The 17,975-nt window shown below is 38.4% G+C and overlaps 2 protein-coding genes and 1 long non-coding RNA gene across 6 annotated transcripts in view; 2 read left to right on the top strand and 1 right to left on the bottom strand.

The window, feature by feature from the left end:
* Positions 1-17,975, top strand: part of LOC136247455 (dynein axonemal heavy chain 1-like) — an 83,486-nt gene that overhangs the window by 19,806 nt on the left and 45,705 nt on the right. The gene's annotated exons all lie outside the window — the stretch shown is intronic.
* On the top strand, positions 9,833-13,166 carry LOC136247459 (uncharacterized). The gene is made up of 4 exons (XR_010697565.1): positions 9,833-10,487; positions 10,544-10,730; positions 12,337-12,888; positions 12,934-13,166. It is a non-coding gene; the product is annotated as an uncharacterized lncRNA (long non-coding RNA).
* Positions 10,859-13,786, bottom strand: LOC136247456 (uncharacterized). 3 transcript variants are annotated; one of them, XM_066039171.1, is made up of 8 exons: positions 13,168-13,400; positions 12,922-13,102; positions 12,664-12,874; positions 12,062-12,614; positions 11,824-12,010; positions 11,550-11,777; positions 11,329-11,500; positions 10,859-11,272 (listed from the first exon to the last, which is right to left on the bottom strand). In XM_066039171.1, exons 1-8 carry the CDS (start codon positions 13,300-13,302, stop codon positions 11,059-11,061), a joined length of 1,881 nt encoding a protein of 626 aa, XP_065895243.1. In that variant the 5' UTR covers positions 13,303-13,400; the 3' UTR covers positions 10,859-11,058. The 3 variants fall into 3 exon arrangements, with proteins under 3 accessions (XP_065895243.1, XP_065895242.1, XP_065895244.1); XM_066039170.1 differs by having other exon boundaries at positions 11,824-12,614; positions 13,168-13,786; XM_066039172.1 differs by having other exon boundaries at positions 11,134-11,272; positions 11,318-11,500; positions 11,824-12,614; positions 13,168-13,403.

Below are 17,975 nucleotides of genomic sequence, written 5' to 3'. Positions count from 1 at the left end.
TCTAGTTAGTACAACCTCCGAATTTCTTTTAAATTTCTCAGCATTATCTGCATTATCCAAGGAATGGTTCATCGAAGTTTCAGCCTTCTGTGGTGAGTAGTTTTGGAGTTACAGCGCTAGAAAGTAGGAAAGACAAGGAAACTGATTAGTATAACGACTATGCTAAAAATAACCTATAGGCACTTGCTTTCGCAGCCATAACTTCCCTTTGGATTAGTCTACAAAGTAGGAATTTGGCTTGCAATGTTCATCATGGATTCTTGGCAGATCAACCAAGGTATAGTTTTAGCCCTACAGTCACTTGTGCATAGGTGGTTTTGTTGACGGAATAATGGTGATTTTGTTTATGTCTACCACATTGTTAACAGACGCACGTGACACGTAAACCACTGGGGCTACAGAAACGAAACAAAGATTTTCGAACTCCCCATGAGTAGGCAAAAAAGATGGCGTATAAGTATCGATTTAAGGCTTCCTTTCCTGAGTAATGGCTCGAATAAGCCTTGCATAAAATTTTCTTTGTAACACGCATAATTTCATCTATTTTCTTTAAATTTCGTTTTTCTCAATATGCATGCTTGTGCGAACTAGACAGGTTTTTGCTGACACAGTCACAATTTAAAACTGAAATCCAAGCAATAAAACAAGAGATGGATGATGGTATTATAGCATAGCTCAATTAATTTCTAAAGGTACCTAATTGCTGTGGTCTCAAATCAATTAAACCAATGCACTGCTTATGGAAAATTTGAATATATTTTTAAATTTATTATTTATCTAGGACCGCGTACATACACCAATGGGTCATGTACAAACAGTGCCCCGTAGCCAGTACTAGCCAGTGAAAACGATATACATACACAGGCAAGCGGTTTAACTGGTATCTGACAATCACAACACTACAACTTTTGAATTAAAATTTGACATGCACAACTTTGTAGTGGGCGTCACATGCTAGCTGTTTTGATCAGCATTAAATAGAATCTATCACCACAAAAACACCCGCCCATTATATGATTGCCTCTTCGTTCAACATGGATTCTATTCCTGGTGAGTGCAAAGCCTTAGGCCTTGTAGTTTTCTCAAACATTATTTATTTATGACGTAATTGTAACCGCATTTCTTATTATCTGTAGTACTTGATTGTATAATAAGGCTTTATAGCATAAGTGCTGAAGGTCTGTAGGACACCTGATTGGCCGATTCTACAGCCTGTTTAAAGTTGTTATATAAACTATGTTTGAAAAGGTGGAGAAAGGAGAAAAAATAATACCCCTGGGATGCAAATCGAGTAAATAAGGTGAATATCTGATGATCCCCCAGTAATCCCCAGTTTTTATTTTGTATATTGTAGCTTGCTAAAGTCCTTCGAATATCAAGGCAGAGAGTTTATTGGCCAAATGAAAGCTGCCATACATATCTCCCAACTATGTTTTGTCATTAAAGTGTATACCGTGTAAACACTTTGCTCAGTGTTCATGTTAGGAACTTTCTATACATTGTGTACCATTGTCCAAAGCATGTAACAGCTATGACATCTTCAAAGAATTAAAGCTATTGGTTTTCCAATCAAATATCACTTGTTGTTTGCAATTAACTTACATTGAAAGTCAACTCCTATAGTTTTGAATAGGAATATCAGTATAAACTCAAACCCACAATTGATATTGACAAGTACCACTATATAAAGGAGGTGACGATGCAAGTGGTTTAATACAAGAAAACATTAAAACATACTTTTTTTGGAAAAGGTTATCCTCGAACAGAGGTATGGCCTTTGAGAACAATAGAAATGGTATAATGAAGAATCCATAATAAAGAACCTAAATTCTACTGTACGCAAGGAAATTTTAACATAAAAAAAATTTGACCAATTCACACTTCAGCAGAACAAAATTTTGACGAAAATCAAGAAATTTTAGATGCACTTATAAACATTTGATAAATTAAACAAATTCATCAAATTTTCTGACATCAAAATTTCCTTGCATGCAGTACAGTGGCTATTGATAAATACTTTTTTGAGGCTCTTATGTGTTGTTAACCCATTGACGGCCAAATTCTCCAGGACCCCTGGCTGAATTGCATCATACTAACCGTCCAGTACACAGAACTACTTAGTAACCATATATCAAAATACTCACTATAAACTAAGGAGGTCGACTGTGCTGTTTTTGTTTACATAACAGTTACCACAACAAAGTTATTGAACAACAATGTCTAAATTTCGGAAAAACCAGCCCGAAAAAACAACGGAATCCCAACTAGCTATTTACTAAGGTGTATTACACTCTAAAGAACTATTCTATACAGTTTACTTACAGTGCAATCCATTCCACAGCCGGTTTCTTCGTAATTTGTCACATTTCTGCTGTTGGGCATGTGTATCTGTACTCATGTCCACCATGCCACGTCTGGAATAAAGCAGCCGACTGTTGACTTTACCTGTCTCCATCGATGTATAACACTTTCTATGTTATAAGCTACCAGGTTTTAAGTCGAAGAACGATTTAATTTGCCTATTATAACAGGTTACACTTTACGCTAACAGAGCTTATGATAAGAATTCTCTGTTGTCCTGCCACAATGTCCTGACAAACCAAAATCGGCCGGACAATTGCCAAAATTGACTGGACATGAGATGAATGCCCAACATGTCTACTGTAGCATAGCAAATAAACATTATAGTGGTAAGACATCACATGCCTTACTGCAGCTGTTATGTGGTTAAAGTACACCAGTGGGTTGGCAATGGTACATTTATGGTCACTCCCTTGCGTTGTAAGAATGTATACTATCTCCTGGCAACCAAGTGAATGTTATTGTTGATAGCATGCCAGCTCAGCCCTTAGGCTCCTTCTTTATGCTTTGATGGGACACTGTGTCCGGACAAATTGCATTATGGTCAGACATCTATGCAATTTGACCGGATTTTGTCCGGTGTCCGGACGTTATCATAAGCTCTGCGCTAATTACATAACAAACACGCACTAGTCCGGAAAGGATCCGGTTATCCCAGAAACTGGACCTCTATGGGCGTGTCCATTTCAGTACTAGTGCATCTTGCTATGAAACACATTATACAAGTTATAGCAAGGCTAAAGTTTATTCTATGAGTAAGTTATGATGCCATGCCGCCATATGGCGGCAGTGGTTGTTAATGGGTTAAACTGTGACTTCAGTATGGACACTTTGTGCAGCCTCACACATGTTGTCCTCAGGTTTCCAATACAACTCTAATGGGTGCTTCCATATTTCTTTTTTTTTTTTGGAAGCTGAATGAGTATGTAAGAGCTACTAACGTGTGGTTTGGCTTGTGGATATTTACTGTATAAACCTTTTGTAAAGCCAAAAACGAATTATTCTTTCAGCTAGCTTACTTTCTGGGGCAAGGTAGACTATTGTAATTCTGACACTAAACTTGATTAGAGTAAATCTTAATGTTAGCAGTAACAGGACACATTTTCTTTTATCTGTTATGCTCCAGGTAATTCTTCTAGAGCACTTTGAACTTCAACACAGCCCCCGGCCTACACTATTTAATACCCTTGGGCAATGTGGCCATGGATTACCCGCATCATATTTGGTCTCTAAATTCTGTAGAAATCTTTTTGATGCATTCATAATTATAGGTTTATCACTCTTGTACTGTAAATCAGGAAAATTTCAGTGTAGAAAATTTTCGTTTATTAAAATCTTGACGCAAAATATTTTCGTCACAGAATAATTGTGCATTAATATTAGTATGCACAAATTATTTGTATAGTTAAAATAATTTTTTCTTAATATTTTTGGCAATACAGCTAGCAACGAAAATTTTGTGACGACGAATTATTCCTGGTTTACGATATTACTTATGTGTTCCTTCATAGACAATTCTTCGAGCGTTAATTGGATGGCTGCAGGTTCGAAGCTGCCCAGGTCCAGTCATGGAATTTTCTCCTTTTCCCACCTTTTCAAGCATGTTTTCTGTAACAACTTTAAACGGGCTGTAGGACCAGGTGTCCTATAGACCTTCAGCACTTGTGCTGTAAAGCGCTTAAGTACTACATTGTTTGTGTTCGAGCGTAGTAAAATAATTTCATACTTTTGGTACTGTCTCCATTTTTTTTTGGTTACACATACTTGGTAGACTAATTTGATTTCTCTGTTAGCTAACAGAGTCCTATATCCAATATAACTCAAACCCACAATCACTATTTACTGGTACCAATACTATTCTGCAGAGTAAGCTGGGTTTCGATCTGGCAAACTTAAATATGTTGTTTTGGAAATGGCAAATTTTGGTGGTGGGGGTCTTACATATATCACTGATACATATGCACACCATGAACTGGCAAATCCACCAAAGGTATACTTTTAAAAACCTTAATGTTCACTTTTGCATACAGTATGAAGGTGTTTTTGATGAAAAAATGACAATATTTTTGTTTATGTTTACTACATTCAATGCACATGGCATGTGTACCCTTTAGCTATGGAAACAAATCAAAAGATATTCAAATTCTCCATAAGCAGTGCATTGGTTTAATTGATGAAGTGTTTAAGCGCCTTTAGAACTTAAGTTCCAATTCTGTGAGGTGAAATAAAATGTGTGGATGATGCCAAAATATAAAATTAATGTTCTAAGTAGCGCTCGAAGCATTTCTGACCTATGACTTAGTTTCCCAATTCTGTTTTGTCATTAAAGCACATCAATACAGTGCAAACACTTTACTTGGTATTCATGATAGGAATTATCTATACCTTGTATGTCATTGTCTAAAGCACATAACTGTGGCATTTGAAAGTCAACCCTTTTATTGTTTTGAATAACAATATTGGTATAACTCAAACCCACAATCGATATTGACGAGTACCACTATATAAGGGAGGTGATAACATGCAGACTGTAACATGAAAACATAGTCTATTTCTTTTTTTGGAAAAGGCTAATCCTCACAGAGGAGAATGGCCTTGAGAACAATGGTAAAGTATAATTTGTACAAGTATATAATTATTAGTTTAAAAATGAAGTAGGGATCCATGCAACAAAGCTTAGCACAGATTTACTGAATCACGTATTGTGGTTGTTGATGTTGGTGGTATGAACATTTATATTTTTGCAGATGGTCAGGTTGTTTCATCACGTGATCCCCTCTCAGCACAGGTCGGTGACAGGCGCATAGCTGCTATTGCATTTTCGAGCCTTTATTGTAATCTATATGGCTCGATGTAGGCCCCTGCAGCTAACTCGAGCCTATCTAGGTGAGAGTTCCATAGCCCAAAGAAAGCCCATAATGAGGTAGCAGGGGTTATAGCTAAGTGGCTAATTTAAACCTGTGCAAAATGATCATGTTGTTTGAGCTTAGTTTTCCTGTCACCCAGATGAGGTCTTGTCACCTTTGATAGGTGCTGTTAAGTGTTAGCACATGTGTTGTCTGCCTATTTGTCGTTGACCTAGCCACCTCCATACAAATCATGCCAGCAGTGCCGTTTGGGACTGCAATTAGCTAATGGTTGTTGATACTGACTGGCATAGAAAGGCTGCCACCAATTGATATGATCTGATGTTGTACAATGTTACTGATATAGCTGTCCTGTTCACTGCAGCTGATCATGATGCAGTCGGGTGATGACATAGCTGAGGTGTGATTGCACTGCTGAGGTGTGATTGCACTGCTGAGGTGTGATTGCACTGCTGATGTTTCTGCCACTTCGCTGTGACGTGGTCCGGTGCCAACAATATAGCTGATGTGTGGCTGTAGTTACAGTACATGGTAATAATGTATAGCTGTCCCAAATTTTTACCACTGATGTAGTCGGAAGTTGACTGTACAGTGTTGCTGATGTAGCAGTCACCTCAACTACAGCTGATGCATGCAATATAGCTGCCATGTAGATGTGTGATGACTTTAAAGTGCACTGTGATACACTTAGGTAGAGGAGACCACAACACCTACACCCTGTACGATCAGGCCTCAGGAGCTCATAGTCAGCTAGAATCTACAACAGAACAAAGAGATTTAGGTGTATGGATCACACCAGACATGGGCTCAAGTCTTCATTGTCACAAAATTGCAAGTAATGCTAACCAAGTATTGGGAAGACTGAAGCGTAGTTTCAAGAATAGATCAGCACCATCATTTACACTGCTGTACAAAACTTTAGTTCGACCGCATCTAGAGTATTGTGCCCCAATCTGGAACCCTCATTTAGCAAAGGACATTGACGTACTAGAAAAGGTTCAAAGAAGGGCTACTAAGCTGATACCATCTAGCTATCTCTACACTATCTTACGAAGCTAGACTTCAAGAACTAGATTTGCACTCACTTTTTTGTAGACGACAAAGAGGAGACCTATTTGAAGTGTTTAAGATACTAAACTCATACTATCAAATTGACCCAAAAGATATCTTTACATTACAACGAGACAGTGTTACCAGGGGCCATCAAATGGAACTTTTTAAACAAAGAATTAGCAGAAGCATTGGTCAACACTTTTTCAACTTTAGAATAATCCAACAATGGAATGACTTACCTGACGAAGTAGTTCTGGCAAAAACAATATCTTCTTTCAAACACTCACTAGACCAATATTGGAGAGAAGCTGGACATGGACATTATCAATTGCCTTTGGCCTATTATCAATTTTGTATTTTAATTGTCCATTAAATAATAATAATGACAAGTGATCACATTCACTCTGATTGATAGTTGGGTAGCTGATGTCTGACTGTACTGTGATACCGACATAGTTATCACATTAATTTTACTGGAATTGATGCACCCAGGTACTAATGTCTTAGCAAACGTGACTGAAGAGCACTACCGGCAGCGTCACATTTACTACAGTCAGGTATTACCTGTATTGCTGAAGTGTGAGTGTAGTGAGTTACCAGAGTAGCTGTCATGTATTTACTGCAATAGATGCAATCAGACACACGTAGTTGATGTGAGACTGCAATGTAGTTGTCCCATTTAATGCCACAGGTGCTACTGATCAACATTGCTGATGTGTGACTATGAGCCCCCCTACTTGCATGTCTGTGGTTGATGCAGTCAGGTGCTACTCATATTACAAGTGTTACTGATGTAGCTCATGTTCCCGTGCTACTGACATAATTCATGTTACAAGTGATACCAAGGTAGCTCATGATCATGTTTGTGCATAGCTCATATTTGAGTGCTACCAGTGTAGCCCATGATTGAGTGCTATGGACGTAGCCCCCGTTTACCAATGTAGCTCATATTCGAGTGCTGCTAGCGTAGCTCATGTTTGAGTACTACCGACATAACTGATGTGTGAGTGCTACGGACATAGCTCATGTTTGAGTGCTACTGACGTAGCTGCCAATCCACCTGTCCCCCACTGAACCAGGCCTAGCTACATATCATCCCCTTTATTTTATAATATATATATGTATATATATATATGTATTCCCCTCCTACAGGCTAAAGACATACAAGAAATGTGGAATCCAGTTTAATTTGTGGTCAGCTCATGCCTAAACCTCCTTTAAAAAGAAAATTCCAGCAACCTTATCCCAGCAGGCCAGGTACCCTCTACACCTATCTCCAGGATTTACTATATTTCACTCCCTTCCTGTGTGAAGGGAGGAGGCACGGTATTAAACCAGTGACTGGTTTGTAATTGATAGAATCAGTTGTTGATCTGTCTGTGTGTATCAGTGCCACCACGGCCAGAGCACTATCAATCTAACTAGTGAAACTTGCTTGAACATCTTTATGGTCACAATCTGACGGCTATTACTGTGGTTTGCAGGGTGACGAAACCCTACTGCACTAACCATTGGGATATCGTTCTGCTTCAGTGAGGTAGAAATGTCATTGTTCTCCGTCTCGCACTTTTACACACAACAAGTTGAAGTTCAATCACACAAACCAACAAATGGCATATTCTGCATTATGTGCGTGATTGGCTGGAGGCGTGTGTGATTCTTTGTGTGCTAACCACGGTTAAACTATTAACCTTCATAAGAGATGAATGATGGTATTATAGCATAGTCTGGTAGGAAAATCCCTACATTAGCATGTCAACAATGCTTTTGTTCATTGTCAAAAGTAGGGATTTTCCCACTGAGCTATGCTGTAATATCATTCATCTCTTGTTTCACTACTTTTTATTGCTTTTCATTTTAAAATAACATTAGATATACTAGTTTGTTTAGCTTTTTGTTATAGCATGTAGTTATACACATGTGACTGTTCTGACTGCTGTTAGAGTCAGTCTTTCACTACTAGGGGTGTGTCACTATTTCATTGTGCTAGCATACAGATAGGCCAATAATAACAGAGAGTGCCAACGTGACCTGGGTGCATGATCCTTAATGATCAACCAAAATCATGTTAATTAATAGGCGTGAAGTTACAGGTATCTACTGGGCGTAAATGCTTCAATAAGTTTGTGGTGTCTAAATATGCTGTTCAAGAAAAGTGTTAATAGGAGAAATTAACGCCTCAATATGGTTTCATAAGAAGAAGACTAGCCTGATTGAAGATAAAAAGTGCAGAGGGCACACACTCGTTGGAACCCCAAAAGACACATCCCACTGGTGAGTCAATTAGGCTTGCGTGAACATATGGGATTTTTACAGATCCAGTCACAATTTATAATTAATAGAATCTGACTCCTCAGTATGGTAGGTACAATAAGTAGGGACCCCATAAATGACGTGTGCCGCCTAAAATGCTGCCTTCAAAATTATCCTAGAAGCATCTTATGCAATGAAAATCATCTTTACGGAATAATACTAGTCCATCTAACATCAAATACGGCATTAAAAACAAGAAAGCACTAATAGGCAGTCGGATATAGAATATTTAAAATATCGCTAAAACTCAAATTTTAGTCTCACTACCAGCCTGTCTACCTGACTACAGGTTAAGGATGGGGGCCAAACAAAGCAGCACACAGCCGCCATTTTATGCCACAATAACAATATAGTAGAATGCAATAAATGCAATGGGTGGGGTATTTACGAAATTGTAAAAATCCTGTAAATTTTTGAGCGCTTGTTTTACCATGCAGGAAGGTGATAACACCAAAGAACCTTATGATTCCCAAAGCAAGAGGAGTTCCAAAATCTTTGTTTCGTGTCAGGAGATGGGAAGTATGAGCGTTAGTTTGCTTTGTGTCGGATGAGTGGTTCGTTACCTTTTTTTTTCTCACGCTTTTGCCTTCACCCTGGTCGTAGGAAGGACCTGGTCCAAGACAAAACTTATCCTGCAATAGATTTGTCTGTTCATGGAGAATTTAATGGTGTAAGTTGCATCTTGGTAGAGGACTGCATTCGTAAGTTATGATTTTTTAAATTAAGTGCCTGTAGTTTATTTTACGTATTGTAGCGCTGTAACTTCAAAAGTTCTTGGCTTCTAGAGCTGAAACTTTGGTTGACCATCCATTTGGTTATCTAGAAAAAGAAAATGTAATAAACTGGAATTTGAAAAATGCGCTAAAATATGGGATCAGGTCACAATTGTAAATACTATTGCAAGAACAATTACAGTGGTCCTTGATAAATAATTTTTTCACTCTCTTGTGTAGTGTTAAACTGTGACTTCAGTATGGGAACTTTGGGCAGCCTTGCACTTATTGGTACTTTTCTTTATTTCCTTTGATGTATGGAAGCTAAATGAGTATCTAAGTGCTACTAACATGTGGTTTTGGTTGTGGACATTTACTGTATAAAGTTTTTGTAAAGCCAAAAATGAATTATTCTTTCAGCTACGTAGCTTACTTTCTGGAAGGTACGTAATCATCAATGATGTATAAGAGCACTATTGTAACTCTGACACTAAACTTGATTAGAGTAATCTTAATGTTAGCAGTTTTGGGCTTACCTACAAGGTACGCACCAAGATGGTGTTGTTAGGCTGGTGTTTGGGTGATATTTATTAGCCAGAGAATCCCAAACCTCTATTATCCCTAATATACACTACTACCATACTGTATGTTTAGTGTGGCCCCACATATTCAAGTGAGCATGGCTCACAACATAAGCTACTTGCTGTAAGACTAGACTATCGGTTAGTGGCATGGCTTCATGTAAGTTTCAGATGGCAACAGACACATGGATTCGTGCACTCCCATTGATAAAGCTAATGGTTAAAGCTCATACAGACTAAAACACATGATCCTGTTTAGTGGGCATGGCGCACGAAGGAAACTGGGCTGCAGCAGAACTAGGTTAAAGGTCATCTCCAGTGGAAATTTTATCTATCAATTTTATTGTTTTGATATGTTTGTATAACCGTACAATGCACAAAAAAACATTTTTAATATTAACATTGTTGTTATTCAGCGAGATAATAAGCCACAAAGTTGCAAAAACGTCACTTCCGAAGTTGTAACCACAGAACTCGTGACGTAACAACGTGATCCGTAAGAATTGTTGTGACGCGAGTTGGATTGAAGAGTAAGGTCTGTGACCATAACTATGAGTAAATAAGCGCTGTGATTCGTCCTCTGATTAGAACCGTAGACGGTAAGAATAGGATGTGGCGTTGCTTACCCACTTACAAATTTTTCTCTTCCATGAAGCGTGATTCAAGTGCAGGTAGTGATCAAGTGTCAGTGAAAATGATGGTCACCGCTCCCACTTTCCGTAAGGAATCTTCCCAGTCTAGAGCATAGAAAGGGACTTTGTGATTACTGTGAAGAGTTGCAAAGGCAGTGGCATTGCTCCTATGGTGGAGTATAGACACGGACGAATTAAGGATATGTACTGGTAAGCCATATACATGTACTTTATAAGTGTAGCTACCCGTACATTTGTTATCAGTTGTTCTAGTATCGATTCAGGCAATATATGGCCAGCAGTGCCTTACATAAAAAAAAAACACCCAATTGCAAATGTAACTTAGAGAAAAAATGCAAGAGATTTCTATTGAGTCTAAATATATCAGTCATTATATCGTGAAAATTCAGGTATTGTGTCTTTGTCTGGATGCATATACTGGCTTGCTAAATGAGGAGGGGCTTTAGGTAACTGAGGTGGCTTTCTGTGCGACCCTTTATCTTCCTCTGCATTTGTTAAACATGTATTGCTTTCACCATCAATTCGTTTGCATAGTCTGTAATGAGTATGTAACAAACAAGATGAATACTTTGACCAACTTACTGTAAGTTTTCGGCACTGGGACTACTTTGGGTGTACATTCCCCTTGCTTCGATTTTGGAAAAGTCAGCCGTCTCCGCTCTTTGCCATCTCTTGTGAATTCCTGTGGCCTCTTATAATTTTCATTAAAATGCATTGCAGCAATCAATAACCTGTGATATTTATCACTTCAATTTCATTGTATATATACCATATACCTGTTCTTTACCTGCAATGCATTCCATGATAACAAAAAGCCATCAGTTTAGGAGCAAAGTGGTTGATTACACTGTGATAGCTCTCAACGCTGCTGGTCTGTTGGCTAGGGGAGAGCTTTTTAATATCATATATTAATCGAGGGTTTCCAATGATATCACTGAGTTTCTCCCATGCTTTAGTACCTGTTATACATGTGCAAGGTTGAGTCTAGTTTTGTTTAATTGCCTTTACCTGGTATAAACCACTTTTTACGCCTATTGCCCAGGTCATTAGCGTGGTAACAGTCTTCATGTTCGTCACACAAATGATTCATCAAGGACTTCCAACGAACTGTCATGTCATTACCACTTGTAGCTGATGCTGCACACCAGTACATATGATTGGTAATACTTTTTATCCATTCATTAATAAGTTCGCAGTCCTTGTATTTTGCTGCCTTGTTTAATTTCTTCTTTACCCCTATACATAATAAATTACATCCAATTCTCCAGAGCAACTACCTTACCTTTTGACACATGCCACACATCATAGCAATGTTCAATGTCTGGGTACTGCTTACTGATAAACTTGTAAATTTGCTTATGCCTATCAGTAACCAATGTGCCTACTTGCAAATACTTAGCATCTAAGAATTTAAGAGCCCTGGATAGTCCCTCTTTCTCCATGTGATTACTAGACGTTACTTGATTACTCTGGGAACATATCCAATCACATATGATATAAAAACAGTGTGCAAATTTTACCTGGACTAGTTCCATGTGAATAATTTTGTTGCTATCAAAATCAATAAGACTGTAAGAGCCGTACTTTGCTGAGTGTCCAGGGCTGTCAGCTCTCCCATCACCTCCTATAGACAGGGCAGTACCACGACTTCTGCACTCTGCCAACAGCTTTGTTTGATGGCTTTCCCATACTGAAACCACTGCAGGATAAAGGTAAGCTGTCTGGTGGTTGTAGAAGGTACTATCACAAATACATGCTATTCGCATCTCATTCATTAGCCGCAATATTTTTCCAGGAGTACTACCACTGAAGAGAATGGCAGCAGAAAGCATCACATTTCCAGCTGGTGTATCCTTGATCATTGGTTGACTCATCCATATCCTTTTGTGGCCACAATGGGAACAGAGCTGTTTTACACAGATAAATGTTCCCTTGGGTTGTGAGATGGTACCATTGCATATGTTGTGGCATGATGTACATGATGTGAATAGCTCCAATAGTGATGACTTACAGACTATGTACTTTATCTCATCTAGTGTTGATCCTGGATCCATTTGTTGCTCAATTTCATCACTAAGGTGTGGATGTAATTACTAAAGGTGTGAGACTACTGTTTGCTTACTCTGTTGTGGTATCATCCTGTGTGGTCTGAAATGATGAGTCTAGATCAGTTTCCTCATGATCACCCATGTCAGTGTCTTCTGGATCAGTGGTAAATGACTCCTCAAGGGCATTTGGTACCTTTGAAAGTTTCTTCAGTGGTGGAGCAGCCAAGAGGTTACATTGTACCCCTATAGAATCCACGCCAGGCAGGTGCGTAACAGTCACAGGACCTAAGATTGATATGGTTAGGTTTGCTGTTATATTTTTACATCATTACTTTTGTGTGCAGGTGGCTCAGGAGTTGAGGACAACTGGATCGATGAAGACTGAGCATCTACACTTAACAACTGAGTCGATGAAGACTGTACACTTGACAACTGGGTCAATGAAGGTTGTGCACCTAGACTTGCTTCCAGTTCTTCTGTTGTTGGAGTTGTTGACATAGCTTCATAAACTACCTATATTTTATTATGTTAAAATTAAATTGACATGGTGTGTATAAATTACTACATTATTTGCTTACCGCTTTTCGCTGACGCTTTTCAGCAGCTGGTCTGGGTGGTGGAGTACTGGAATAGCAGAAACTTCCGTGCACAGGTCGTGGAAATATTGTTGGGACAGCATCAGGTTTTAATCGCTTCTTTATTGGCAATCCCATTTCTTCGTGATACCGTGAACCTTCGATAGCAAAGCATTCAGGCTCGAAATGCTTAGAACAGAGCAGTGAGGTGGGTGTCGGGCCATCCCAATCCTTCGCTGGCGTTCCACGGCCCTAGTGCATTTAGATCGAACGCCTTCGTCACAGGGCCAACCATGAAGGCTATACCCCATTCCGCTGACCGTGTTGCAATCAGCAGCTACACACTTTCTTGGCATTACTGGAGAACAGATGTATATCTAAGAATTGAAACAAAGAATACTTTACCATAGGTAAAGAGAACATTATTATAAAGCGTTGCACACCCGTGATTTAGATCACGATGTGACGTATTGTGATGCTACTTCCGGAATAAAACCGCAACTTCATAGATCGTGAGCTGCTAGCTATATAATGCATGTTATGTTAAAATAATACACACCACTCTTCATTATTATCAATAAGGAGTGTTTTAAGCAAAAACAAATTTTCTATTGGAGATGACCTTTAATACACTCAAACAAAACTAATCGATCCATTACACATGTGATCCGATCTCGATATTTGTAAAACGGGTCAGACCAAGATGACCAACCCGGTTTCAACCATGAAAGCAACTAGATGTGTATAGCATAAGGAAGACATTTCAGCAGAAAAGAATTGTATAGCATGCTCACTACATCCTAACTAAATACAACCCCATGTGTTGTAGTATAAAATTAGTGTAGTGTTTTAAGTAGAGCTTGAAGTGTTTCTGATTTGAGACTTAATTCCCTGACTAACAGTGTGATTAAAGCTTGTGTATTTTTCTTTGTGAAACCCAATTCTATGGGGTGAAATAAAGTGTGTTGACGATGCCTGAATATAGAATTAATGTAACATGTATTGGAAAGCTGCCATACGTATTTCCCAACTCTGTTTTGTCATTGTAGCACACAATAGCTATGGCATCTTCAAGCTATTAAAAAGCCATTGGTGTTACAATCATGATATCACTTGTTGGTATGTGATAACTATAACTCATTAAAAAACAGTTTGGAAGCTGACTCTTTTATTGTTCTGAATGAGAGAAGGTTGGATGCGCTCTGAGTGCTGCCTAAATACATTGCTTTTAATTGAATTGTTATATTTGGTATTTCATGGGACCCTCAATAATCACAATACAAAACTGAGAAAATGATGGGGTTTACTGGGCATTGTTTGATATTCAGAATGTGCTTCATGTAAGCTTTAAGACAATGTATTTTGCTTTGTGAATTCTGGGTGAAATGGATGTAATGACGTCCAAGCACAAAATGGCGGCTGATAGTGTAGACACCTTTGTGCAGAGGGTATTGGGAGAGACGGCGGTTCACTACGTTAATGTTTACATAAGTGAAGCATATATACTTAATTACAAAACAAATGTGTATGGTTTTGCGTCGATACCAAAACTTAAGTCTGGTTTCGTCTAGTGGGACTATTCTGCATCGCCACATCACACTAACTGGCCTCTTACCTTATCCAATAGTTCCATGTTGTGAGATCCACAAACAAAGCTCATTTTAGTGATTACGTACAAAGTACCCACAATAAACATGGCCATTTTGTCAATTATGACGTCACTGCAGATATAATCCATTAATAAGCTGCGGTTTGGTGTGTGCTCTTTCACCAAATTTGTCATGTACTTATCCTATAAACAGAACAATGATGATTCACTGCATTACACTGAGATTAGCTTATTACCAAGCTAATTTGTTTAGAGCGTGTCCAACCTTCTATAGAATAACATTATAAACTCAAACCCACAATCGATATTGACGAATACTGCTATATAAAGGAAGTGATGATACAAGTTGTTTAATACAAGTAAACAATACAAACAAACTTTTTTTGGAAAAGGCTATCTTCATGCAGAGGTATAGCCTTTGAGAACAACAGAAAGAAGAGTCCGTAATAAAGGACATAAATGTTGCAGTAGCCATCATAAATACATTGTTTTTAGTATGGGCACTTTTGTGCAGCTTAGCATATGTTGTCCTCTGGTTTCTTTCCATTTTTCTTTATTTCCTTTGATGTCTGGAAGCTGAATGAGTATCTAAGAGCTACTAATGTGTGGTTTTGCTTGTGGACATTTACTGTATAAACGTTTTGTAAAGCAAAACATGAATTATTCTTTCAGCTAGCTTACTTTCTGGGACAAGGTAGACTATTAATTCTGACACTAAACTTGATTAGAGTAAATCTTAATGTTAAGTAAAGGACACTACAGGCAACTGACGACAAACATTGACTCGTATAAATTTTCCTTTCCCCTCTGTGATTAAACTTTGGAACCCCCTTCCCCCTTATATAATTAATTCCCCTTCCCTGGTTAATTTTTGTAACAACTTAAGTAATTATACCTCTGCGTTACAGTCATTTGTGATTTCTGCACAGTAAAAACAAATATAATATAACAGTTACAGGACACATTTCTTTATCTGTTTTGCTCCAGGTGATTCTTCTAGAAAACTTTGAACATCAACACAGCCTCCGGCCTACACTATGGGCAATGTGGCCATGAATACCCACATTGTATTTGGTCTCTAAATTATGTAGAAATCTTTTTGGTACATTCATAACTACAACTTAGAAAGTGATTATAGTTCATCACCTCAAGCTTGTATTACGTACGTACGTATGTGTTCCTATCTGTATCTGTCATGGACAAAATAGTACATCTCTTGGGAACGTATCAAAAGAATTTCCCACTATTAGTGCTAATTTTAAGGCACCATGTTTGGTTACACAGTACTTGCTAATACATTATGGGCCAATCTGCTTCAGCTGGTAAACAATCGAGTCCTGTATCCAATAAAACTCAAACCCACAATCACTTGGTTTACTAGTACCAATAATATTGTTATAAACGGTTAGATTTGTTTTGATCTGGCAAACTTAAAATATTTTGTGAAAAAGGTAAAAGGGCGAATCTCATATAGATATAGTGCTTTGAATAGAAAATCAGAAAAGTGAGTGATTAAGTGAGGGTTGTAGTCGCAAGGCTAGAGGCCAAACGAAGCAGTGCACAACCACCATTTTTCACCGCAATAACAAACTCACCATTTGGATGTGCCTTTTGGGGTTCCAACGAGTGTAGGCCCTCTGTGTCTTGTCTTTATCTTCTGGTTGTCTACTTCTTCATCCAACGAAACCATATCGAGGAATTAATTTTCCATATCAACACTTTCTTTCAGTAGCATATTTAGATCTAGGTGGACTAATAGTGATGACTTCCCTTGTTTCACTACTATAATCTCTAATCGACCTTAAAATTCCTGTATCTTGTCCTTCCGCTATAATAAATTAAATACCACAATCAAACCCTTCATTGATTACTATATAAACAAGTAAAGTGACAGTAACAGTGATGAACACAGAGTGTGTGGTGTGTATAAGGAAGAAGTTTGTCCTGCAAAATCCCATAACTGAATTTTTGGAAGTGTCTATACAGAGCATGTATGGACGCTGTAGCATAACGAAGTGTGTATGTGACATCAAGGCACATGATAGTGTGTCGTGCTGCCCAAGAAGCCAGCGTACCACACCATGAATATATTGACAGGAGAAAGAAAACGTCATTTTTACACCTTTGTATCTCGGTGATACCTTAGGAACCAAATTTGCTGTAGGGTTTCCCACCAGCCAGGGGAGTCCGCATTCCAAATTTGAAGGAAATCGCTTGAACCATTTCTGAGATACGAGCAGCCAAAATTTTGGTTTTTTCTCTTCGTATTTTCACACACTTGCAAAAATTGCTATAAAACGCAAACGCGTACTCCGATCGCCTTGAAATTTGGCATACATGTCACGCCTACAGGGTAAACCGCTTCATGGAATGAGTTGAAAATCGTTTTGTGGATAGATCAACCATTGTAGGAGTGCCTTTTGGTGGTTTGAAAGCAATCAAAATAAAGATCATGGAGATATGACACAAAACCGAAGGTGTGTAACAATTGCGCGATCGAAATTCGTGAATAAAAATACCAATAATTTCCATTCCTACCAGGCAAACTGCTTAGAGCAGTGAGCTGAAAATGGGTATGTAGCTGGAATAGTCATCGTGGAAAGTCCTTGCAGTAGTACACAACAATCGGATTTCAAACCACTGAGTTATGATTCCAAAGCCAACTCCGTGTAGCAAATGTGAGATCGAGATACTCTAATAGAACAGTCACCCTAATAGAGCATTCAGCTAGTTCATGACTTACTCCATTATAGATTTCTATTTCGTTGCAAGTTATGCTGTAGGGAGTTCAGCAGTAACCAGTTAATATTGTAGACAGTTCAGCTACAAGCAAGTCACCCTGTAGGGAGTTCAGCTACAAATATAGCGCTGTATAATTATTGCAAGTCACACTGTAGAGTGTTCAGCTACAAATAATTCACTCTGTAGAGAATTCTGCTGCAAACAAGTCTTCAAGAAGAGAGTTTAACAACCAAAATCCACCCTATAAAGAGTTCAGCTTTATTAACAAGTTACTCTGTAGCGAGATCAGCTAGAAACAAGAGAGAGCTCAGCTTGAAAACGTCACCTTGTAGAGAGTTCAGCTACAAACAAGTAACCCAGTAGAGAGATCAGCTAGAAGAAGTCACCTTGTAGAAAGATCAGCTAGAAGAAACCACCTTGCAGAAAGTTCAGTTACAAAGAAACCATCCTGTAGAGAGTT

This window comes from Dysidea avara, chromosome 2 (genome assembly GCF_963678975.1).
Source record: "Dysidea avara chromosome 2, odDysAvar1.4, whole genome shotgun sequence".
NCBI lineage: Eukaryota > Metazoa > Porifera > Demospongiae > Dictyoceratida > Dysideidae > Dysidea > Dysidea avara.
Note: the sequence above shows the minus strand (reverse complement) of the source record. Positions and strands in the feature narration are given on the sequence as shown.